Genomic DNA, 26,510 nt, shown 5'->3' on the forward strand with positions numbered 1-26,510 from the left:
GGGTGGTGTTGGCATAAAATGGAGCAGCTCGTTCTCACTCCATATGTTAGTTTTACACTTTAGTTACCCCTCTAGTGTCACTTCTTGATGCCCTTAAGGACAGCGGTATAAAGAGCGAGAAAAGTCCAAGTCAGTGGGCGGTTGGCGTTACGTGAGTGACGCGCTTATGTCACTTACGTTTCATTACATGGGTAGATCACAAGACTAAACAAAGTTAATTTAACGCAAAATATTGTATTTTCCAAAACCTAACCAAGTAGTTTTGGTGCCTAAACCTTACCAAGTAGTTTTGCTGCCTAACCTAACCAAACGTGATTGTTTCACAGCGTTAATAACACTCTAAAAGTCATAATACATCATAATATGTGAAGGGTATGTAATCTAAACTTATTTTGAAAGTCTAACCAAATGTTGCATATCACGTATTATTGCTCACTTAACGAAACAGCCCTTCATGTGCAAAACTGACGCTAGAGGGGTAGTTAGAGCGTCAGAGTTTGAAGCTTAAGCGGCTGACCAAGCTGCCGTATTTGATGAGTTGGGAGCGAGAACGTGTTGAATGGAGCCGTCGTGTATTCTCCGCTGTGTGCACCTGGAAGTCGGAGTCAAACGCATGCAGGATGGGTGGTCAAAAGCGGCCCGAGGCAAAATCTTTGTTGTGTGGTCCCCTCACAGGTTAATCCAGCCATGCGTGGAAATATGTTCTGATACGATCAGTCTGAGTGTTTTCTGATATAAATTTGTTTTCTGGGTGGAATTATGTCTCCTACAAAACCAATTAGGTGAACATGAATGTGGTCTTTAGATACATTAAAGCAAAGAGTGATGTTTGGTAGAAACATGTAGAATATTTCCACTTTTCTCCTCCATGCAACTACTTTGAGATTTTCTTTTCTATAAAATCTCACATTCCTCAGATGACTGTAAAAGCTCCTCGGAGCGATCCAGAGAGGCAGATGTCTCACGTTATAAATTAGGACACGCTGTTGAGATCATGTTTTTTGATATCGAATTGAATTTCCAGTGGCTAAACGGTGATGGTGTCCTTCACCTTCCTGCGCCCACAGACTGCATCTCAGTCTGCTTCTGTTTTTAGTTTTTTCTCTCTCCTTCTCTGTGTGTGTCTCCTTTTCTTTCCGGCTTCCTCTCGCTTTGCCTGAGTCATATGAGCTTATGAAAGCCTGAAGACAGCGTTTCTGCCAAGACCCAAATCAACTCATTTTTGCACACCAACACACTTGTCATGCGCTTTGTGTTTGTGTGTTCTTAGCCTTGAGATGACTCCTTCTCTCCCCCACCAGTTTCTTCTCCCTGCTCTTTTTTTTTCTTCTCTCTGCTGATTTTAAGGAGGGAAAATAAAAGGGCCAGCGTCCCTCCTCCCGTCCTTCAGCTCCCTCAAATCTCCTGATTCATCTTCACTACCCTTGAAATGAGTTGTTTTTATGGTTGATGAGTCAAGACTATCACTCACCAGCACTTCTACATGGGATAAACAGCCTCTGTGCCAGTCCTTTTGTTTTTTTCTGCTCTGAATAGCAATCTCCCTCAATATATGCCTCATTTTTTGCGGTCTCTCCTTCTGTGCTGCGAGGTGGAGTGTTTTAAGAGGAAATGTAGCATTTGATTGGGCTCTTACTGGCCTTGTTACTCGCAGGCTCTGAGCACTGTTGTTGTTTTCTCATAGTTAAGTAAGCCGTCTGGCCTCATCTGCACCCGCTCAACTCGGAGGAGCTGCAACGGCCCCCTCGCCGGCTTCACTGTTGCGCCTGAGCCGACGGTAATTTCACCGGTGTCAGGGAAACTGTGGCCCCTCTCTTCCCCTCAGGGTGTTTATTTTAAATTAGCGACGGTGTTGTTTGAAAAAGATCTCAGTCATTTGGGGCAAATGAGCCCACACCGATGCCCCGGTGGCGACCCAGAGGCTCTTTTTTTTTTTCCTTTTCCGTAAAATAGCAGTTTGGATTTAAATGAGTTTGTTAGTCCCACTGAGACGAAGCAAAAAGTTCAGCGGCTGCAGCTACAAGCCTTTACAACTCCCAACAACTTCTCTGTTTTCTTCGGCTGGTTTCTGTTTGGATCCTCATTAGCTGACACTTGTGCAAATGCAAAAGTCCAAAAAAGAACATCAACAACAAAAAGAGGAAAACAGCACAACATGATAAATATTAACTGACAGGAGAAATTTGGTGGTTACACGATAACTTCCGAATGAAATCATACATTTATGGAGGATATAAGGGCCTGACACACTTTTAGGGCGAGACTGAGCCTCGTTAAATTCAGATTTGTTAGTCGGTTGTCGATTGTCGTTTGCATGAGTTGAATAAGACGCAGTGTCTCATGCTTCTGAGCCACGCTTGAACTAAACGCCCCGTAACAATGTTCGATTTCAGGTTGTCCCAGATAAAAATTTAAAGCCTGCCATCACCGGACTAAAATTGCAAATGCCTCCTCATCTGGTTCCTCTCAATTCATTTTTGATTATCAACAGGCACGAACCAAAAATGCCTCGGGATGCAATCGGATAGACCTGAAAGATCGCTGGACATTTGAGGCAAAGCAGTCACAGAAACTTGATTCATCTGTTGATGAATGTTGAGCCTTGTGAGCCTGTTGCGTTGTGCTGGACAGACCTGCAGACTGGACGCTATTGGATAAACTTACAACCAAGTCAGTCAGTTAGTCATTGTATCAAACCCATCCTGGTTCTGATTGGCCTGATACAGCCCAGATTGGATGGAAATCTGCCTGAAGGGGAAACCAGACGCATCTACCTGAGCAGAAAAGCTCGGCAGAGTCGTCTCATTCCCAGGCTAGAAGATTGACAGTGTCAGAGAAACATGGTCCATCAGAAACAATGAATGACGCGTCCATTAACAGCCCATTTTGGTTTTTCTGCAACACACTGTCGAGCCATCACAATGCAACTCTTGAAATCTGCATTTCACGTTGCTCTCTTTCCCGTGTATGCAGATGGCTTTACACTGTCCTCCTCCTCCTTTTTTTGAGGTTTTTTGATGCAGAGGCTTGTTTTTTTGTTTTACCATGAATGTTGATGACACGTCTTTGCTTCCGACAGTTTTTTCCCCCTCACATCGTAGCACGACGAAGGCTTTCATCCTACAATCTGACATGTCTCAGAATTGACAGTCTTGCAACCGAGACTGTCAATTACCAGACACTTCTCAAACTGTTTGACATGAAAGAAAAAAACTTGTAAAATAAACGTATCGCCCGGTCTGTAGGGCCTGAAGTCAGACCTCAAAGAGGTCAGGTCCAGTTCAGTCTCATGTCCTAGATGTTTTGTGACTTGAGACCGACTCCGAGTCCAAGTTTCGAGCGTCTGTTTACTGGATTCACATCTTTACATCCGCTCAGTTCATCACTCTCTGCTGACTGACCCGAAGCTCTTGCAGTCACTTAATTCTGACTAAACACATCTATTGTCTTTCCATTTCATTTTACCAGCTTGTTGTACAATATTGTTTAAAAAATGGCAATCAGACTTCGGCAGACATTAGAGAGGGACGGCTATGAATAAATTAATGATTAATTACAGGAAGTAGAAGATAAAAACCCCAAGACTTAATGCTCGCTCAGAGCTACGACTGGAATACAGTTCTGCACGTCAAAACCCAAAAAGTGGATATCTGTGGATCAGCGTAATCCCCCTGTTTTATTATTGTCATCATCTGCCGTCACACGCCAGTCTTAAGTGCCGTTTGAGAGGCTTCTTCTTCAGCCTGACAAGACTTAAATTCCTCGAGCAAACACGAGTCGTTCTCTGAATAGTTTTTGGGGAAAAAAAACCATATTGCACGTAATTTAAGCCTGTTTGGGTGAGTTAGAAGTCCCCAGTCTTTTTGGGCCCTGAAGCATTGAATTGTGCCGCCTTTGTGCGTCACGCAGGATCCATTTTGCAGTTTGACCCAGGTGTGTGCATTTAGGCTGTGTGTGTGTGTTGTTGTGTTTTTTTTATCCTGGCTGGGATGGTCTGGGGAATATCGTGGCACTACTGTTGGTTTAATGTGTTCGGAGTTAATAACCAGATGAGTGGATGAGCAGGGGGGAGGAGGGGGAGGAGGAGGGGAGCCGGTGAGAAATGGAGCAATTTGGCATTTTGTTGCTGAAAGAGAGATCGAGATGGAGGGAGAGATAAAGAGAGAATGAGACAAAGAGAGCCAGAGGGGTAAACAGAAAATGGTCCTTTCGCTAAAACACAACCTTAAGCGCCATGACGGGTTTGTTGCAGTGTGTCTGTGTGTGTCTGTGTTTTGGCAGGGGACGCACTATGTCATTTATCTTAATGATACAGCCTGCCCACATGAAACACACACACACTTAAATCCACAGTATAAGTTTAATGTCTTCATTAACAGAGCTGTGTCCTACGTAAGAGTCCCCGTGCACGACGTGGCCTGGAAGTCATTCAGAAGGTACAAAAATAACAACATGAATCAAAAGAGAAATGAACTGTGTGCAAAAGAAATGTCATCAAGAACGTAAGGACGAATATATAGACGGCAAACACACGAGATTACCGTCTGATAAAACGATGCTGTCCGTCCAACCAGCAAATAACACAGAAACTAGATTTCTCTCGATTCTGAGAGAGTTTTTTTTATTATAACAGGTATTTAACTGCATCGTAGAGGAAGGAGATGAGGTGATTATAGAGCGATAAAGTCTGCAAAGGGTGGAGGATGAGGTGGACGGATGGGTCAACAAAACATCAGACTTTTACACAGGAGAGTTCTGGTTGTTTCTAACATCTTGTCTGCCATAATTAGCCAACTATGAAGCAATGCTTGTATTTGAACTCTACTGAGTCATGTTAAGTAAACCTCTGATGTAATATTTTAATAAATGTGAGATTTAGTTGGTCATTTTTTCCTGGAGAAGAGTTTACTTTGAAGTAAACTTCACTCTGACTGCCTGGTGTGAACCGTGGGACGACTGAACCCTGAAGGATTAACTCAACGGCTCCCATTCATGTAGAAACAAGATGAATTTGTGATTATTTCACAGCGAATGTATCTTTGTCATGGAAAATAATTTGCAATTTAAATAGAAATTGCAGCATTGGTTGGAAAGTCCCAGTCAGATATTTTCTCCAAATCGCTCAGCTCTCACCAAAAAGCCAATAATCTGAGACATATTCCATTTTTCTGCTCTCTGTTTGCTGATTACTGCAAAATCACAAAAAGTGATTCAACCTACAGCCGAGACAAAGACCAAAGGGGGCCACCTGAAGACAAAATCAAACCTTCAAAACCTGAGGAGAGAGACATCACGCTGCCACCCACACGGCTTGATTGACGGCTGATCTCTGGGGAAGAGCCGCAGCATCAGCCAACAAGTGTTTAACAGCAGAGAGACACAAAAAGATGTTGCAACAGTTTGCTCCTTCATATGAACAGCCTGGAAAACAAAAAGCACGATCAATACTGCCCACCTGAGAGGTGATCCTTCTCTTGATAAGTGTTTGACCTGGATACCTGAAATAGATTCAACATCAACCTCTTTTTTTTCTTAAATGTCAACACGAAAAATCCAATAAAGATTTTGGGGAATGATTTCAAGCCTGCAGATAAACACATGCAGGCAGATTACAGCGTCTGACTTCCGATCACTGCTCAGATCAGAAAATCTCCGGGCCCGTGTTGCTCTGGCACCGACGTTCGGGGACCCACGGCCGGGGCCGATGGCAGACATCAGCTTTTTGAAAAACTGCGAGCCAACCGCGTCCTCCCGCTCAGCTGTGGCAACGCAGAGCGAACGTTTTTTGCCCATCCAAGACAATTATCTGCTCTAATGGATTCAGTTGAGACGGAGGCCGACCTGAGACGGAGAACTGATTTATTTCATTCTTTCCTAAAGCAGAGCGGCCAATTATATCGCCTTAACTAGACGTTAGCTTTTTTAGCCGGCTACCGAGGCCCAATTAGAGAGCAGCTGCAGGTGGATTTTAATGGGAGATTGTGTGTGTGTGTGTGTGTGTGTGTGGATTCTCGCCTCGTCTCTGTGTGTCTTTTTTTTCTCTCTCTCTATGTTTATACTTTTGCATGCCTCAGCGACAGAGTTTCTTGGTTATGAGAGAAGTTGCAGAGCTGGAATTTTCCTGTCTCCGTCGCTCTCCCTGCGAGCGCTTCGGGGTCGGCCAGAAAGCGGCTTTGATTTCCGGAAAAAGTGCTCTTGTTGTCTTTGCAGCGAGGGAGGATTTGGGTGACATTGGTGCTTTTCCACCAAAAGTAACCGGTGGATTGTATAGATTTGTGAAGTGCTGCGAGCTGGACCAATTCCTGCGTTGACAGGATTAGAACATCAGCCAAATGCCCGTCAGAAACGCGGCATTGTTTGAAGCCATCCACTCATCCTCTCCCTATTTTTTCCATCTGACAATCTGTTCTTTATTGCGCTGTCAAATACAGAATGTGTTCGCTGTCATTTCATTCCCCCCCCCCCTTCCCTGCTGTCACTCAGCGGCTCTTTGACACACATAAATTATACACATTAAGGGGCATTTTTTACAGCTGCACACACAGCAAAGAGGGAACAGTGAGGAGGGGGATGGGGGGGGAAGGAAAAAAAATGCAAGAAATAGAGCTTGGAGTATGTATCCCATGCCACCCAGAGGCCTGTGCGAGCGGTAATTGCAGCGGAGTGTAGTTAATGTGGGTCAGTGGTTGAGTGGTACCCCAGGGGTCAGGACAAGTGTGGAAGGGAAGGGAACCGGAGTGATGGAGGAAGAAAGAGGAAGTCACTGTGAGAGCCTCGGGTGAAAGGGCTCAGGGTGAAGCGCTCTGATACACCCGTCTCTTTTTCCCCCCCTTTTAATAAACCATACCTCCATTCTGCTGCTGGAGTGCATTACTCCTGTCACTCTCCTCCACCTCCACCAACCTTTCTCGGTCGGCGCTGATTGAATCCCAAACATTTGAGCACTGAATAGAGCAGAAGGTCCAAGCCTGGAGGGTTTGGACCCACGCTGTAAATCTGATCCCGATAGGACAGCAGAATAAATACTCAACTACATCAGTGTGCGTTTCATGTCGCTAGACCAGCATCTGCAGTTTGAGTATGCATTGATTCATTTAAAGTCGTACACACTAGGGTCGATTAAACGTTGCTACCCTTACTGGCACTGGTCGGTTAAACTTGTCCGGTGCTTTTCAGTATCATGTGAAACCTCAGAGATAAAGTCTGAAGTGTGCTGAAACACACAGATTCAGTAGCCTCAGAAGAAGACGGCCTTCACTGTCCAAACATTAGTCCATTATTAAAGTTTGTTGCCTGAATCCATGTGCTCCGGTTTCCTCCAGACTACATTTCTGAGGTTTTCTCCCGAGCCCTCGTACGCAATCATCACAAAGGTCACCACAGTCAGCAACAGTCAGCGTGCAACCAACGTGCACTCACGTGGAAAAAACTTGAAAAACAAAGGTAAGATTGTGAAGAGCTGCTGCAGGATCAACTGCACCGACAAATCCAGGAAGAAAGTAGGACAAACATCCAGAATACGCTCATTATCCTTTGAAATCAGACTCCAATATGTCAAAAAAATCAGTTTCTGGCCGTATTACAATGCCCACAGACTCCTCATTATCCAATATTTTGCATAGATCATTTCCAACTTCCGCAGCCTTTAATTTCTCGGGATGGTGGTTTATTTTCCGGCTGGTGTTGCAGCCAGACCTACTCATTGCAACCGTCGTGGGGTTTTTCTGGCCAATTAGTGAAAATGCGGGGGTCTGCAGTTGGTGAATATGAGACGTTAATGCACACACTTGAGAAAAATGCAAGCTAAGGGCTGAGACGAAGCTTCAACCTGCATCATTTTCTGAGAAACCAGACTTAGTCGAAACAGTTTCCAGCGCTGTCAGTCTTCAGCGTGACATCTTCTTGTCAGAATCATTTGGTTCGATGCTGAGCTGATACATCTGCGGGCTCTGGGTGTCAAAGCTGATATTCAAGTTTTACTTGTTGCTATAAAACTTTGACAACAAAACCAAAAACGCCCCAAGAATCCAAGCGTCCAGTCCTGAAACACGGGACCCTCTGCAGCGAGAGCCGGGCTAATGAAAGTCTTAATAAGGCGATAAGCTGCTGCTAAAACCAGAATGACCCGTCCACCTGTTCTGTGGCCGGGGAGACTCGGATGTTCCTTTTTAAAATTGCAATAAAGAAAAAAAGACTTAATTAAATGTACAAAGAGTAAAATTGCAGTGCAGGTTGTTACCTCTGAGGTCTGATTACCACCGTCAGACATGTACGACATGTTCTGAACGCTGTTGTAGACAAAAATCGACCTGACATACCAACACGCGAGGCAGAAAACACGCCGGTTCACTCCCGCTCAGCTTCCTCTGCCTGTAGCTGCGAGGCCCGGGTCGACCTGTTGTTGGAGGGGGTAGATGTGTTGACAGAGCCGCGGAGCCAAGGGTCTTCACTCAGTCAAAGGCCCCCTTCAGCAGCCATAAAGCATTTATGAACAGGCATCTCCCTCCTCTGCTCTCTATTCCACTCACAGCAGCTCTTCTTCTCCCCTCTTCTTCTTCTTCTTCTTCTTCTTCGTCCTCGCCGTCTGTCTCGCTCTCACACACATCAGCGCCTAATAGATTTTTCTTCCTCCCTTTTCGCTGCAAGTTTGTGCTCGTGCATCTCCTGTGTGTGTTTTTTGAGTGTCCCTCTTCAACAGCACAAGCGGAGTGCGTGTCCCCGCTCTGAGCCCTTCTCGGCCTTCAGGTAAATGTTTGTGCTGCGAGGAAAAAAAGCCGACGCGCACACACAAATTGATGGAAAGAGCTTATTAATGCTCGTCTGCGGCACTTTTTTTCCTCTTGTTCAAGGTTGTCGTGCAAGTATGTTTCTCTGTAAATGTAAAAGCGCGCCTGCTGACGTGCACTTAAAATAATACGCGCGCTCTTATTGGCTTTTTCTGCAGCGTTGTGTGTGAGCCGCGAGTGTGCAGACTCTTAAACAGGTGGAACTGGAGCACTGCAGGGAGTGTGTCTGTGTGTAAATGTGTGTGTATATGTGTGTGTGTGTGTGTGTGAGGTCCACTCCACTGCTCTTTGATCCTCGTCTTGACAGCCCACCACCTGGGACGATCCGTCACACGCCGCGTGGGCTCCCGGGCCCCGGCTACACCATGGGAATCACAACACACAGCAGGGCTAACGCAGCGCTAACAGCCAACCCCTCCCCCTGCACATTATACACTGTCAGAATCGCTAATGCTAACACCAAAAGCTAACCCTCCCATATACAGATATGCAAAGAAAAAGAAAAGAAAAAAAAACTGCCACCAGAATCATAATTCACAGCGCGCGGCGGCAGCTAGCAGCTAGCCCTCAAACAGCGCTATTGGAATTGCTAATCGCACACGAGGGGCCGAAGCTTGAGCACAGGTGCAATTTGAATTATAATGGGATTATAATGTACAAAACTGAGGCGATGCTGAAGAGCTCCCGCTTGTATACACACAGCATTCAGTCTGCAGCGGGCAGGCAGGAAGGATAATGAACTCTGTCAGCGCTTCACGTGGAAGTCCTGACGGTTCATCTCTTACACGCAGTCAGTCAAATGATTCACTTAAAGGGCCAGCGCACCTTTTTTTGACGACATGCATTTTAATTGAATTAACTTGATACTGGTGTGAACAAATGTTTCACTGTATCAGAAAGGATTATTTTATTGGAAAGAATAACTTTACCAGTTTAAAGCATCACCAGGGGACCTCATGTGATTTAGAAATTACCACGCCACGCCGTGTTTCATGTGGTGCATCGGCACGGGAGAAGCAAAGTCATCACCTGACGTCGAGGCTCCGTGTAACATCTTGTGTCTAAACGATTAATACAGTTTAAAGCTACTTCTGTGCGTGTTTGAAGCATGAATACACGTGTGCAGCTCGTTCACATCGAGTGAAAGATCTGACGACCTTCAGTTGCTTCTGACTTTCTTTGTCGTCACTTTTAAACGACAGTATGGAGATCTCACGGCACAGAAACTTAGATGTTACAACCCAAAATCACCAACATGCTGATTCAGGCTAACATTATCACAGGACTTCTGTGTTTGGCAAAAGTTGGAAGGTAAAATGTGGAATTTTTACTTTATTACGATCACAGCTGTCCTCCACAATTATATCAAATTACAAGAGGTCCCCAGGTAATAGTAGTCCCATGTGAAAAGGCCTCAGGAGACTGTTTAAACCCCCTGCTACACCTGCACAGGTGTTCACTGTTGGTGCTTGATTAGATTTAATCTCAGGACTCATTTTTGTTTAACTTAAAACAACTTAAGGTTCAGTCCTGCCAGCGTGCCACTTGTAGGGAAACCCGGATTGGTAGTTTTATGTCCTTCTGCTGAGGTGGTCAACGTTTTCATGACATATGCAACCCAGTCAGCAGAATAAATGTCCGTTCTGCAAACCAAGGATATGTTAAAATCCTTTATGTTGCAGCTTCTTCGGGTTAAATTTTCTATTTTATGTGTAACAAGGTGAGCAGAGGTCTGAAAACACCTACATGTCTGTACAACTCTTTCAGAATAGTTTCAAAGTACTTCAAGTATTTCTATCCTGAGTTTTTATACATTCACTTTTAATGCTTTTTATTCAGCAATGTCTGGTAAACAGGAAACTTTACATTTCTCGCTCTGCTTCTTTTATCTGACAGCTGGAGACTGAAGTGAATTTGTCTCTAACTTTCACTGGAAGCACTCAGAGCGACACCGTCCCTCACAGCTGATTCTTTAATTCACTTCACTGCTAATATCTGTTTAGTTTGACTTTACTTCCTACTTTAACCTAATTTAAACATATCAGTTCCTCAACTTTATCGTCGTGTGTCCGGTTCTTATCACGGTGACAGAAGAGCAAAGATGAAGCAGAACTGCCAGAGAGGAAGCTGCCACCTCACCACTGAGTTTTTCTGTTTGAGAGTCGTATCAGTTTGGTGACCTACATGGAATAAATTGTGTAAATTTTTACCCAGTGATAGTCCGTCAGTCGTGACTAATTTCCTCTCTTATCTCGGTGCCTTTAACTAGTCGAAAGCTGGTGTGAGACTCTTGGTGGTAAATTAATACTGATAGTATAAGTGGGGGGCTTAGGGTTCAGTGAAGTGACACCCCGAGCTGCCTTTCACGCTGGGGGTCGTAGAAGAAAAACACTAAGCTGCGAGTTATCCCCGCTAATACACAGGAACTGCGGCGTTCGAATCACAACACCAATCACGTTTGCTGACGCTAGGCTAAGGGCCAACTATTCAACAGCCGTGGCACCCAGAGGACACCGCAGGAATTCAGATCCATTACGCTCGCAGCCCCATCAAAGGGACTCTGGGATTTCGGATGCTAAATCTGCTCCAGATGCTCACTGTTGGATTTCACTAAGATGCACTGCGGGGGCAAGTGTCATCAGGGCTGATGTCTGCGACGCGGCCAACAAAGCCACAACCGCTCGGGCCGCATTTTCAAACTGAGCTGATTTGTGCCGTAAACACAATGGAGAGGACGACAAAGCGGATGTAAACAAAAGGCGCAGCGCAGCTCATCTGTGGACAAATAAACACAGAAGAGTCATGAACAGATGAGCAAAGCTGGAGGCAGAAGGTCCAAACATAGGAAACCTGCAGCAAACTGAGAGGGAGGAGGATGAAGCTGCACGGATCGGACGCACCTGTGGATGATGTGGATTAACCTTATTAACCAAGTCAAGCAGGCGCACGAGAGAGAATATTAAAGATAAGACAGGGAGCGACAGACAGATGGGAACCAGAGAAATAAAGTTTTAAAAGTTTCGACACTCAGAGGTCCAGCTAGAGGACATCATAAACTTTATCATGATTAACAACTCGTGCGATTGGTCTTTGACTTTCCTGATCGCTGGGGCCGACAAAAGGCTCGAAAAGCTGCAACCAATAAAATAGAAATACTCCGTCTAAATGTGATAATTCTCAATGATTTATCCGAGCAGGATAACGTCTCGGCCCGGGCCACCTATTCGTTAACTCAGGTGGGGTGGGCATCTCATCTCGTCCTCCTCTCAAGGGCCTCCTGCCTGCAGGAAGCTTTGGTTTGCAAAAGCAGAAAACAAGGTATGAAGGTTTCAATGCACGTTACCGACAAAAGACAGACGTGATAAAACATGATAAAAGTACTCAAGACTCCACTAACTTGTAGGGAAACCTGCTTTAGGACATTTTATCTCAGCACCTTTCCCATTTGGGTCCAGTCATGTGAAATATATACGACCCAGGCTGCAGAATATAAATTTCAGCTCTGCAAACCACAGATAGGTTCATATTTTACATTTCTTTATGTTGCAACAGCTCGGGCTTGTGATCTGGTTCAGTTTAGGCACTAAACTTCTAACTGCTATCTGGATTTGGGTTAAAATGACAGAGACGTCCCGACTTCTCCTCCAAAATATCTGTTTCTGTCGCTAAGAGAGAAATAACAATCCAAAAGACACAAACATAAATAACCACCATGATAAATGAGGTAAGTTCTAGTAAACAAACAAAATAAATAAATACATGTTGCTTCTGTGCAAACGTTGCTACGACTTATTCCTCTAAGTTTTGGCTTCCTGTCGATGAACCATGTCCTGATTAGTACATGCAGACCTTGAAAAATATATGTTTATGTGTGTTTTATATAAACTACTGGCTGATAAATGTCCATAAAAAGTCCAGCTTGGATATTCATAAATGTTTGCGTTCAGGTTGTGACATTAACAGAGAGCAGACAAGCGGCTTCACAGTCTCAGATCGATGCTTAAGGCCACGCCATCGTTTAAACACACAGGTCTTTATTGTTCCTGATGATGCATCATGAATCTCACAGCTTCCTATTTGTTCTCCTGACTCACCGCTGCATCCTCTGTGTTCGACGGCCGGCTCAAAGAGTCTTTATCCATCCTCACTTCCTTCCTTTTCAGCTCCTCAGCCTTGTTTTTTATTTTTTTTAATTTAATTCTCCGTGGCTGTTGGATAATAATGTGAACGGTCAAACGTCAGACAGAGTCCATACTGTGACCGCTCCGATCGTCGGACAGGAATGAAATAAATAACAGCTGCTGTTTACATGAGGAGGACGGAGGAGTCGCACCTCTGTGTCTGGCCTAAATGTCCTCCCGCTGCTTCTTTTTGCCTGACTGTGCAGGTTTGTGTGCTGACTGAGGACGGCCCTCGACTGCAGTGTTTCAGCCTCGCTCTGCAGGGATTACACACAGATTAATGAAGAGGCAACACTCTCTACCGTCTACTTTCTTTGCCGTGTTTTTTGTGTACGCACATGCGTCTGAGAGCAGGTTCTGTATAGGGCTGAGCTACAGATACAGGAGCGTCCGCTGTCCTACGACCAAACTACAGAGCAGCTTCAGCCTGAATCATTCATCTTTTTTTATCCAGATGTGTAGGAGTGGAAGCTTAAAGTTGCATAAAAATGGGAAATATTAAAGTGCAAGTACCTTGAATTTATACTTAAAGGATCAGTTCACCCAAAATTGAAAATGTAGTCATTATCTGCTCAAACCACAAGTGGATAGAAAGTCAGGCGAAGTTTCGTCGTCCACAAAACATCTCTGGAGCTACACAGCAAAACAGCGTCGCAAATGTCTCCTGAACAAACAAAGTAGATGGGGACTTGTTTTAAAACGTTAAAAAACGACTGAAACAAAACATGAAATGGCTCCGAACAGCTTGTCCGGTGTGATCCAAGTCTCCAGGAGCCCAAATTGATTTGAGAAGAAGTTATTCACGACTTTGATGCGCAGTTGAGCTCATGCGCGCTAAAGTTTTTAGCTTAAAAAGGGTTGAAAATAACGTCTTTTCAAATCAAGTTGTGCTTCCAGAGACTTAGATTACGCTGGAGAAAGAAATGTTTTGTGGAAACTTCACCTGACTTCCTGTCAACACAAGGCTGAGCACATAACGACTGAGTTATCATTTTTGGGTGACTTGCTCCTTTAAGTGCAGTACTTGAGTAAATTTACTTAGTTACAATCCACCACTGCCTGTAAATCAGTGGGAGTAAACAAGTCTGTCAACTGGCGAGCGGATCAGTGAGTGTGAGCATTAAATAAAGAAATGAGTGAATCGTTTCTTTAGTGAATGAATGAGTGAGTAACTCAAGGATTAATGAAGAAGCAAACCCGTCTCTCCACCACCTCCTCGCTCTCCGTGTCTTTGTATTGTGTGTCACTGTGTGCGCTCCCTCTCCTTGGGGCTTCAGTCATCAGCGTTGAAACGAATCCAGAAAGCGTTCGCTCTCCTCGCCGCTCGGATGTTTCGTCCTTAGCATTCGCTCGGCGTCTGCCAGTGTCGACAGGTGATGCCAAGCAGATGAATAGAGAAAATGCTCTTTGTTGCTCCTTATGCTCATCCTCCCTTTTCCCCCCTCTGTCTCTCTCTCCTCTCTCCTCTCTCTCTCTCCCCAGGCTGCTGTTTTGTCACGTTTTACACAAGGAAAGCTGCCCTTGAAGCCCAGAATGCACTGCATAACATAAAGACCTTAACAGGGGTGAGTGTGTGTCCTCGATTCTCCTCTTGCCTACTTTCTCTTCTAATCACACACTTACAGCAGCATCCCCGAGGCGAACCCCGCCCCGACCTGTGCGTACGTGTGTGAATACAAACATCAGTGTGTTGCGCTGCTGCCACACTGCATTTGCAAGCGTGCGAGTGACCGTAAAAAGTGCGAGCAGGTGAGCAACATGACTGTCAGCGCTGGTTTGTCCGCTGTGGAGTTGTTCTCTGGTGCACACGTTGTTCACCGGAGACGTTATTTAAAATGACTGATGGCTGAATTCGGTCGGACCGCTTCAGTTTCAGGGTCCTGCTGTCGTGGAGCGTGTGAATTATTACATCACAAAGTAATGCTTTTTTTCCACAATATATGTGAGTTTGAAGGCGACGCCGTGCAGCAATAGGATGAAAAGTGATTCAGGAATGACAATAAATCCTTTTATTCTAAGGAAATCAGACTAATATTAAATAAATCAGACGTTAGAAATGCTTTTATCCAGGTTTTGATAGCATCTTTGCTCTGTGACTGAACATACATCTGTCCGCTCCAGTGGACGTTCTGCACCAGAGGCGTATAATCTGCCAACTGGGCCGACAATTAGATAAAATGGGCCCATATTTGTATAAAACATTGCCAACAGTTAGCAGTTTAGCCTTTCCTCTAACTGTATGAGTGATATTGACGGTAAACATGTCAACAGTAACCAATAAAGGCGACTGCTTTGGCACCTGTGGAGAAAATCCCCAGACTCCCTTTGAAAATCACTCAATTTTGTTAGTTGTAGAGTTAGAAGAGACTTTATAAATGTTGTGAAATGCTGTCTATGATTAATTCTTAACTATTCTGGCCTTCTCATTAATTCAGCAAACAAGATTTCTCTCTTTGTGTACAAAAACGCTGCCAATTGGACCTATATTTAAATAAAACGAGCCTATATTTGTAAAAAATCTGAAGACTATTGATTGTCGCTGTTTAATTAAAATATTAAAATGTAAATTTAATTATATCTTTAAGTAAAACACACAAAATAAGTCAAAGAGGACGCATTTATTTTCTAGAGCGTCTCCTCTTCCCTCCGCCATTTTGAATATCTCAAAATGTCAATGACAGCAATCAAACGCACCACAGCTCGGGGTGCATTTCAGAGCCACGGCCCTTCGCTGCACGTCTTCCCGTCTCTCTCTCCATTTCCTGTCATATTTTTCAGGACGCTGTGTGAAACATCAGTAAAATATAACATGACAGTTTGGCCTCACAGAAACAGTCCTTTCTATCGAACCATAGCCCACCTGATGACTAAAACATGGCGTTCACGAACTGAATCGTAATTAACTGCAGCGATTGTGGCTTTGATCACTTTACAGACGTGTATATGTGAGAATATTCTTCTTAAAAGTTCTTGGCTGTTTTTAAACCACATCATCCAACCTCACAGATGTAGATATTGCTCAGTAAATGTCAAGTAATTTTAACCAAATGAATAATGTTGGAAGTCACGACACCAGAGGTCAGAAGCTCTTTTTAAATCTCGTGTATTGCTGCTCGCTCTAGTTTCTGCGTATCTGCTCACCGGTGAATGAGCTTGGCTGTGAGGGAGTGTGTTGATGTCTGACTCTTTCATGCTGCCTGCTCCATCCTCCACTTATTGTTCCCTCCTGTGGCCCAGGAGAGCGATAGAGGAAGTGGGCCGGAGCTCGCTCGCGCTCACTCTCTCAGCCCCGGGTGGATATTTAGAGGCCTCCTGATCCCTTCTGCTGGGGCTATTGGCTGCCTCCCCGCCTCTCTTTCTTGGCTGCGCCGGCTAACTGGAATCTCATCAGTTGAGCGCCTGCATTCTCTCGCTTCTGTCAGTTGGATCAGCGGATAGCTCCCCCCCTGGGCAGGACGGGGTGGATTCTGCGAATCCCACGGGAGCTATCCGGGATTTGTGCTCGGGTTCCCGATTCGGAGTCAAGCTTGTTGTTTTGCACAGAGTCACCGTGTTAATTGCTCGTGGAATAAGTATGTTAAATTCGGTCTGTTTTCCTACGCCGCGAGAGTTAGTCACTTATCCCTTGTTGGAGGTGTGAAACAGCCCTGGGGAGGACACATACTGCAGCAGTTTCAGGATTATAGGAACATGAAATCGCCTTCTTTTACACCACAGCAGCCTCCCATCCCTGTGTTCTGTCTGGTCATCCCTCCGCCTCGCGAGCTGCTCTCTCCCGAGGCGTCTCGATCTGCTTCTTATGTTTGAGGCTGTTTTGAAGTTGTATACAAACAAATTTGTAACGTAGGGCAGAAGTTTGGTTTGAGAAGTTGAGGGAGACAGAAAAAAGTGTCAGATAACAAGAAAAACACACACTGTTTCAACCGAGCCAACCGCTGAACTAGTACTCACACTATCCCCAGACTCCCTTTACAAATCACGTGATTTTAAGAGTTGGTGCGTGAGGAAAAACATAACAAAGTTTGCAAATCAGATAAAGCAAATTCTAATCATCATTTATGCCTTCTTGTAAATTCGGCATTAAATGCACTTCATTAAGTTGTTTCTGTCCTTGTAAAAAGTGCCACTTTGTCGTGACATCACTGTACCAGCCTGTCCGCTTCTGTGTCTTAAATGCGTCTTACTCCCACTTGCAGTTTAGCATTTACATAAAATTTATGAGTGAAGACAACATTTATTGATGACAATCACATCAAATTTTACAAAATAAAGTAAAAAGTAGCAAATATAGGCAACTGCTTTGGCATTCATGGAGAAAGTCCCCAGACTCCCTTTGAAAATCGCTCATTTTTGTGAGTTGATGCGTTCGAGGAAACTTAATAAACTGTGTGAAATGCTGTCTCCAACAAATTCTTACAATTTTGGGCCTTCTAAATAATTCGGCAAAGGTTACACATGGAGAGATTTATTTTTTTATGTAAAGAAGCAATGTTTGTGCGAGAACACAAGAAGCATGTTGCTACCAGGTGTTAACTGACGGACTTAAAGCTGTCCACTTGTGATTGAATCAGTCAGGATGGATGTTGACACCAGGTCTGAATTTATTTTATCTCCATTCACTTCAGAATCTAAGAGTGGAAACAACACAATAAGAAACTGCAGGTCCGAGCCATGATATTAAATGTTTTCCTGGGAGTACAGGGGATTTGAGTCTGCAGTAAACTAATTTTTTTGTTTGTGGCGGAGCAGAAAAGCTTCTGAGAGCAGGGAGAATTAAAACTGTCCATTGAAGCCCAGACGACATTGATCAATGGCTTAATATGTGCGTAATTAAACCTGAATCATATTCATCATGTCAGAGCTGGACGACACTGACTGGCTGACATCCGATTTTTAATAAAAGTCCACAATCGATGGACGGATATGGTTTAAACCTAATATGAAGTACAATAAATACAGTACACTCTCTTAACACACACTCACTTGCAAAACAGTGGATCAATAGTGGCATAATGACAAATCATTAAGTGTTGCAGGATTTGTTTAATAAACTGGAGCTGAAACTAAAAAAAAAAAAAAAAAGGGGGAGGGCAGGAAAAGGTGAGCGGAGTCGACTAGAGACTGGGGGGAAAAAAATGGATGATGATGACGGTGAATTAATTGCTGAACGAGGCAAGACAAAAGGAGAGCTGACACAGAGAGGGAGAAATTGAACGAGAGGTTAGCCGAGTGACGGGCAGATGGACAGTAAAAAGGTGGAGTAGAGCACTCCAGCACGCTCGAGGGCAAAGCAATAAACGCGCCGCAGTTAAAAACCAATACCTGCTTATTAACTTCCCCACTCTCCTGGCTTGTAAAAAGCCAGTGGAACAATGTTTGTATTGGCACTCTTCCCCTCCCTCGCTCTATCGCTCCTTCCAAACCCGAGGCCCTAACAGGGGGAGATGCAATCAGAGTGGAAGGCTGGATGGAGGCCAAATTGGAGAAAAAAGGGCGCCGGTATTGGCAGCGTCGAGCGGCAGCCGTGTCGGTCGAGGGCAGGAAAGAGTTGAACAGGTGCCATTTCTTTAGGAGGGAAGCGCTAAGCGAAGGGATCTGCTTTTGATGTGATGAATCTGTCTCTGCATGGAGCTCAGTGAGGCGACGGCAGTGCTGAGAGTGAAGGGTGGAGGTTCAGACCTTCGTACAGGAGAAACGAACAGTAACAACCAATCGCCAGGGAAATGTTGACATTGTGGGCATTTCTAGTCCTGTTTGTGTTCACAGAGCTGGATGTTTTTAAGGAGACTTTGGGACATTTCCAGTCATATTTGTGGTCACAGACCTGGATGTTTTTGGGGAGACTTTGGGACATTTCAAGTCGTGTTTGTGGTGACTAAAACTGGTATTTTACTGGTATTCTTTTTGTTTTTCTAACCCTAACCAAGTGTTTGTTGTGCCTAAACCTAACCAGAGCAGAATCACAGTGTTCACGAGGGAGAAATAGAAAGTTGAACCTCGGCAAACATAAAGTTGCAAAAAGTAAAGGAAACGTACGGCTTGAACTTCTCTGTGGTTTTGCAGAAACATACTTAGCTAACATTTATTCTAACGATTGGGTTGAATGTCCTGACGCTCGTCCCCTCGCTGGTTATGTCAGTTGAAATGTTAAGCCAACAGTTCTCTCAGCTGCCTGTCGCTTGGCCTCACCTCGCTGTGCATCATCCCGTCATCACAGATCATATTTTGTAATCTGAAAGCAGATTTAAATGTTTCCATTGTTTGTAGAAACTTACAAAGCCAACATTTTACTCCGGCGACTGGCAGCTCTCGTCGCTTCTCCGTCAGCTCCACATCTGTCCCGCTCTTCCCGTCACTCCTGAGTCTGACAGTCTGACAGTGCACGTATATTAAGTGTGTGCACGTGTGATTTAATGCATGCAGAGAGCGTGTATACACATCAGCACCAGAGCAGTCTGTCATACCTCAGCGATGAAGTAATGTTTCCACAGCATATGCATGTCAGAGCAGGAACAGGATGTTGCATCGCTCAGACGTCTTGTTTCCAGTTGTTATAGATTTGTATCAAAAGATGCCTGAGTTCAGTTTTTTTTTTTTTCACAGGGAGTAGATTGGTCCCATCACACCCACAAGTTGTTGTGCGTGCCGCTGTAAGACGACACTGATCACTGTAGTTTCCAGTAAACAAGGTCATGTTGTGATGAGTCAGACAGGCTCTCGGATACGGAGGAATGTTGGGAAGTAGGTTAAAGAAAACAAGCTGTCATTACTGCGACTGCAACCAACTTCAATCCCGGCGCAGTGGAGCCGGAGTGTATTTAAAGGATTTGACTTTTTCACCTCTTTTCTGCAGCTTTTTACACTTTTAGTTTTTCTGCAGACGAACCAACCAGGATTTCAGGCGTTGATTAACGAGCCGTAGAGGTGCTGGTGGGCGTATTTTACATTTCTGCAAATCACGGATACGTTTCCCACATGTCAGTATGGATAACGTGACATATTCAGATGACGTTCTCATTCGGAGGAGGCAGGGTTTGAAGGTAGCGAGACCGTTTCTTCACGTTATCTCACGGCTGTAACTCTAACGAACAATCCGTCACCCCGCTCGCTAACGAACGCTGCTTCTCATTGCTAGCGTCACAGCTGCAAACGCTGGATGTTGCTGTTGCAGCTCACAAACGTTAGCTGACCTCAAGCTGTGCTGGAGCTGAGAGCATCCAACACTGTCGCCTTTTGAAGACACATTTCACATCCTGCTTTTGCATGAGTCACTGTTAATTATCCCGGCAGTCATCAAAGAGGACGTTAGTAAAAAACAAAATGAACTTCAGAGACCCCGTCAGTGGAGAACAATGGTTGTCAGGTGAATTAGCTTCTTTAATGTATAATTTGCAGCCTGATATTACGTTACGTAAGCGTTTAATAAGTTGTATAAATCACAGAGAGAGTTTTTAGAGTAGACGTCTACAAAGTGTTTCCTAAATGTCATCAATTAGCTGACGAAAAAGAGGTTAGAATCTGAAATAAAGCACTGCAGCTTCGTTATTTGGTGGGAAAATGCCCCCAAAATCACAATAACAAATTTCAGACTGGTCGTTTGCAGTGACAGAAGGCAACTAAGTAACTTTACTCAATTACTGTGCTTGACTACAAGTTTGAGGTACGCAAATATTTCCATTTTCTGCAACTTTCTACTTCCACTCCAGGCAATTATTGTACTTTTAACTCCACTACATTTATTTGATAGCTTTAGTTACTAGTTACTTTTTCAGATTACATAAATTAATTTGTTTTATCTGCGATTTTTTTAATGAAACAAAAGAAAACACGTTCTGATTATCAGAAAAATGCTAAATAAAAATTAAATCTGTCAACCCACAGTATCTACGTATACGTATTGTTTACTTTTACTTTTGCTTTTGATGCTTAAGTACATTTAATGTCAGATACTTTAAGACTTTTTACTCAAGTACTCTTCGAATGGGTGACTTTCACTTTCACCAAAGTAATATAACAACATGATATCTTTACTTTTACACAAAACACCTGTCAAATTCATACTCCAAACAAATAGGGGGGCTGCATATCACCAAAGTAACCGCTAACTGCTGCTAACTGTAGCTCCCATTAGCTAGTAAGTAGCTTGTTTGACTGTGCAGCTAGCGGTCGCATTAGCTAACTCAGCTTGGAGCGCTGTGTGAGTGTTGTTTACTGTTGGACTCACTAGTGGCTAGCTGGTTAGCATGCTAACTTCAATAGATTTCTCTGCAACAGTTATTTCATCATAATGTGGTTAACTATTCAACGTTTTACACCAAACTTTCTTACATATTGCACCTTTAAATTAATCCTGTCATATGAATCAAACGTTAGCGCTTCAGTTCAGACTGTGCCGGTAATTGTCGGCGTCGCTCGAGAGCGCGTCGCCGTCGTAAATCAGCAGGCGGAAGGAAAAAAACGGAATAAAACAAAAACAATGAGTCATGACGTTTCACACGAGGACGACTAAGCAGAACCGCTTCTCAAAAAAACAACAGCTGTAAGTGAAGTCGTTTCTAATGACCTGCTAATGAAGCACCGGGGGGGTGGAGACAAAGTCAGTGTGTGTGTGTGTGTGTGTGTGTGTGTGTGTGTGTGTGTTGCCTGGAGAGCCGTGTGTTCACTCTCCGACTCTAATAGCGAGGTCTAAATACGTTTTCTTTCCACACACACACACATTATAACCCATCTATCGTGGAAAAACATGCCCTGTACCCCTGGAGCGATGTAAAGCCATAAGACCCCACCCCTGCTGCACCGCCTGATCCACACCCCTGCATGACTCCACACACACACACACACACACACACACACACACTCGTACACACACTTTTTATGTGCACATAAGCATATGCCCCGGCACAGTCAGAGTTTATTACATTACGTTTTCTCTCTCTCTCTCTCTCTTGTTTTTTTATTTCCCCACTCGGAGACACACCCACCCTCCACGCTAACACAGCACACACGCTGAGACGCACACACACACACACACACGGCGAGCAACACGCGGCGAGTTAAAGCCTGTCAGCCAGCCTGTCAGACAAGGTTGTTTGAGATTTTCCACTAAATTGAACTCTTTCATTAGTGGCTGACAGATGTCTAAATGCCCGGTGTCTCCCCCTCGTCTCCCCCACCCCCTGACACCCGCCAAGAGGGCCCCGAGGCCGCTGTTCCTCCGTCTGAAGCCTGGGCGGAGGGTGGAGGGTGGAGGGAAGGAGGGTGGAGGGGATGGAAGAGATGGAAGGATGACGAGGAGGGGCGAGAGCTAATCTAGGACGTGTCCTCTGGAGTGCCCTCCAGCTCGGAAAAACTTCGGCTCCTTTATCCTCTTTCTTCTCTCGCTCCCTTCTACCTCTTGCCCTGTTCTCCATCCCTCCCTCGCTCCCCGTCTTTTTCTCTTTTGTCCAGTTGGATCTCACCCTCTCTCCATCTTTCTCTCCCCTTCTCCATCTCTCTTTCTCTTTGTGAAAACCGATGAAAAAGCCCTTTGATTCACAGTTTCTCTCAAGGATATTTCATTCTGACACTCCGGCTGAAGGGAAGGGGAGGGAAGAGAGGGTGTCGGGTGGGGTGTGTGTGTGTGTGTGTGTGTGTGTGTGTGTGTGTGTGTGTGTGTGTGTGTCGGTGGGGGAGGTTGGGTTGGGTTGGGTTGGGTCGGGTTGGGCGGGGGCTTCAGACGTGATCAGTGGAGCCCCGTCCTCCATGTGGGCGGATCAGAGCGTTTGTCGAGCGCCAAGCTTGATAAGAAGCGTGGGGCTCATTAAAAGCTACTGTCGCACTGAGACCACACACACACACACACACACACACACACACACACACACACACACACACAGGTCCCCACCTCCCTTACCTTTCTGCTGGCGAGATAATTAGTGACGCTCCGCTGCCAGAATACAGGCGCAAGGTTGTGTGTGTGTGTGTGTGTGTGTGCGCTCGCGCAAAAAACCAAAGGCACATCAAAGGCCGCCATCAAAGTAAGTGTGATCTCGAGCAAGGTTAAGGTTTAAAAGCAGCAATTTACAATCCAAAGACATAAGTCATCTAATCGGTCATTTATTATTTCAAGTTGGCGGACTGTGCTGAGGACGGGAGAGCGACACACTGTCACTGATAATGTTGTATTATCATTCTCAGTGATGTGAGAAATCATATTCTTTCATGCAGAAGCCCCTGTGGTCTGAAGACTGCGACTGTTTCAGCCTTTTGAAGGGGAAACTCGCGCGCTCGCTCGAGAAACGACGAGCTGTAAGACTGCGGCTGCTCTCTCTCGCACGCACCGCAGGCGGTGATGTTGACCGGAGCGAGCTCACACTTTCTTATTTGATTGAGTCGTATTTGAAAGTGAAGCACATCTGATAAATCTGTTATCAGATGTGAATCAAAACTGGGACTCTTGGAGGTCAGTTTAAGTCGTATTTTTATGGTTCCACTGTTCTTTTCTTTCTTATTTTAAGATGTTTTTGGGGCATTTTTCTGGCTTTATTGGACAAAGCGAGGCGTCGAACCAGCGACCAAGGTCACCTCTCCGCTTCCTCCACGAGGTTAAGACTCTGCAAAGGGTTTATTAGGCTATTAACAGGAGATAATTTATTAATGCTCTACGGACGATCTGATATCGCCGTGTCGGTGTCCTGCCAAGCTCACTGAAACTGACCAGTCACGTTTAGAAAGTTTCCCTCTCAAACACGCTGTAGAAGGGTTTATTTTAATCCAAACCATGTCCTCCTAAACCCACCAAGTGTTTTATCGTGACAGAAAAATTGAAAAGAAAATGGAAAATCTTTTATTTCAAGAAATAATAAATGAACGGTACAATAATATGTTCCCGACGGTCCGCTGAGTGGGAGTCCTGTCTGCAACCCCCTGCTCCAAGAATTGTTTTTCCGCGGCTCCGTATTCAGATGAAAATGATTCAGATTTTTGTCCAGCGAGAAAGAAACAAGATGAAATCATCGAGTACTCAACAAACCCGAGCCGTTAAAAGCTGTAACTTGCAACGTTTCTGAATCCAATTACTGTAAAAACAGTCTCAATTGGTATCAGACGAATAGAAAACCTTGAAGTCAACCTGCCCTTGGAATAAAAACCACTGAGTTTAATATTACAGCCGGTGGAAAGTAAGAAAAATGAGCTGTTTCAGTGATGGGGGGAGGAATACAACATCTTTGATTTTTTTTTTATATCTTTGCCATAAATATTTACAATTTCACATAATTTTAAAAAGAAGTTTAAAGGACATTACAGTCTGTAAGATCTGTATCATTTTCTAATGCCGGAGCAAATAACTTGTAGATGTGATAGAAGAGAGTATATTTCTGCAAAACCACAGATGAGTTCAGGCCGTACGTTTCTTTGTGTTGCAACTTTTATGTTTGTTCGCGTTCAGTGTCCTGTTTCTCTCTCGTCACAGCGCTGTGCTCAGGCTCTGGTTAGGTTCAGGCACAGTAACCACTTGTTTAGGGTTTGGAAAACATCATGGTTTAGGCCTGAAACACCTGTTTCTGTTGCCCCAAACAGCTGGAATTGCCTCCAACGTTTCCTTAAAAAACACCCATTCTGGTTTTGGTCGGCACAAGCTCGGCTAAAAACATCCAGCGGCGTCACGCTTAAAAACGCCGAAAATGCAGAATCTAACTGCAGTCGCACAAACGTGGACTTATCGCAGTTTGCTGCTGCTGTTAAACTATTAATAAAGTAATTAATACAGAGTACGCTTTAATTATCACTGTCTGATTTGGTCATCATTCTGATTTCTCTTTCCAACTTCACTGGAGAGAAACCCGAGCAGCGGGACGAGCCTACAGGCTGCAAACACGTCCCGAGTGTCACCAAACTCATCTGAAAGGCATTTTCTGTTTTGCATGTTTTAAACACTGGCTGTATACAACACACACACACACACTCAATACACACAATACTCAAGATACACTTTCTGATGTTGTTATACTGCCAAATCGTCTCCCTAAATCCCCAAATATCCTCCCCGCTCACTGTTTATGCCTTTAAATGAATTGTAAACTGTGTTGAGTTGCGCAGACGAACGTTTTTATGGGCATCCTGATGTACAAGTTTTCTGCAAAGCAACAGCACTTAGTCCGCGAGACGCCGATACCTGAGGTGGAGTCTGAGCCGAGCAGCATTGATCAGCTCGATAATGACTTCTGAATGTAATCAAAACACATCAGTCGTCGCGGCGGTGCGAGCAAAGACGTATAAAAACGCCCCGGCGTCTGCCCCGTTTATCAGCCGAACTGACACCGGAGCAAACCCTCCAGCGTGCACGAGTGTGTGTGTTTTAAAGTGCTTGATAGCAGCGCTGCGAGGGAGGGAGGGAGGGGAGCTTCATGTCCACGGCCTGTCAGTCGATGCATGTTGTTTGTTCAGGTAGGAGCCTATTACACATATCGCTGCTCTATCACAATAGCTCTCCACGCTGCACTTAAGAAGCAGATGAGCCGACTGGCAGGAAAAAGAGATGAGGTAACTCCCACAGGCTGACAGAGCGGCGGATTTACTCCCCGAGTTTTTTCAAGCAGCGGTGCAAACCTGACCGGCGTAACCGCCCAAGGACTCGGGGAAGTAGTTGTAGGTGGTGCTAATCCTGAAACAGCGGAAATACAGGCGAGCGTAGGATATAAAATGTATCATGTACTAAGCCGTGTGTCATCAAACATTCATGTGTTATAGCCTGGAGGATATTATGCAACTGGCTGAAAGGTTAGACCTCGGACAAGTGGTTCACAAAAAACAAAAAGGCCGGCCACAGACGGCTGACCAATAAGCTGTGAGAGCGGCGACGCAGCAGCCTGTTAATGTTTGTGAGTGTGTGTGTGTGTGTGTGTCCTCGTCTTGAGATCCTGCTCGGCTTCCCTCACACATCATTTAAGTCCAGAAAAACAACAGTGACACACACACACACACACACACACACACAACCATTCCCACAGCGGTGTCATTACAGAGGCTCATTATCAAAATCAATTCAATTAAAGGCTGTAATTGCTGTAGTGAAACCCAAATGCTATCGCAAACAGGGCTGAAGGAAGGCAAACCTCATCGATGCACAGACCTCCGAGTGTGTGTGTGTGTGTGTGCTCTTATTTAACGAAAGAAATATTAATCGCTTGTTTCAAATTAACTTCCCTAACCCCTCTTTTCTCTCCGAGTTGGTGGCGGTGTTTAAGCATATTGATTTTTCGGCGGGTGGGGGGAGGGAGCGGGAGAAGAGGGGAGGCTGTAAACGCAGGCCAGCTATGTTAAACACTCAGAGTAGTTAGCGAAGGAGACGCGACGCGGCATAGCTGATGCCAAATCCCTCAATCATTCTGCTCACACACACACACACACACACACGTGCGCTGGGTTAATTGTTTACCGAGCTAAATGAAGTGGGGATAATGTAGGCTAACTGCGCGCTAAGCGGGCGCTAAGACGAGGGATATTGTAAAGGACAATTTGATTTATGGCGGGTTTGTTTGCTGAAAGGAGAGCGAGAGTTAAA

The 26,510-nt window shown here is 44.8% G+C and overlaps 1 protein-coding gene across 1 annotated transcript in view; it reads left to right on the plus strand.

Annotated features, from left to right (window-relative positions):
• celf2 (cugbp, Elav-like family member 2) overlaps positions 1–26,510 on the plus strand; it is a 217,114-nt gene that overhangs the window by 132,495 nt on the left and 58,109 nt on the right. The window contains exon 4 of the mRNA XM_073480483.1: positions 14,450–14,532. Within this exon, the coding sequence (XP_073336584.1) occupies positions 14,450–14,532 (83 nt within the window). The remainder of the gene's footprint in view (positions 1–14,449; positions 14,533–26,510) is intronic.

Source organism: Pagrus major, chromosome 14 (assembly GCF_040436345.1).
Source record: "Pagrus major chromosome 14, Pma_NU_1.0".
Taxonomy (NCBI): domain Eukaryota; kingdom Metazoa; phylum Chordata; class Actinopteri; order Spariformes; family Sparidae; genus Pagrus; species Pagrus major.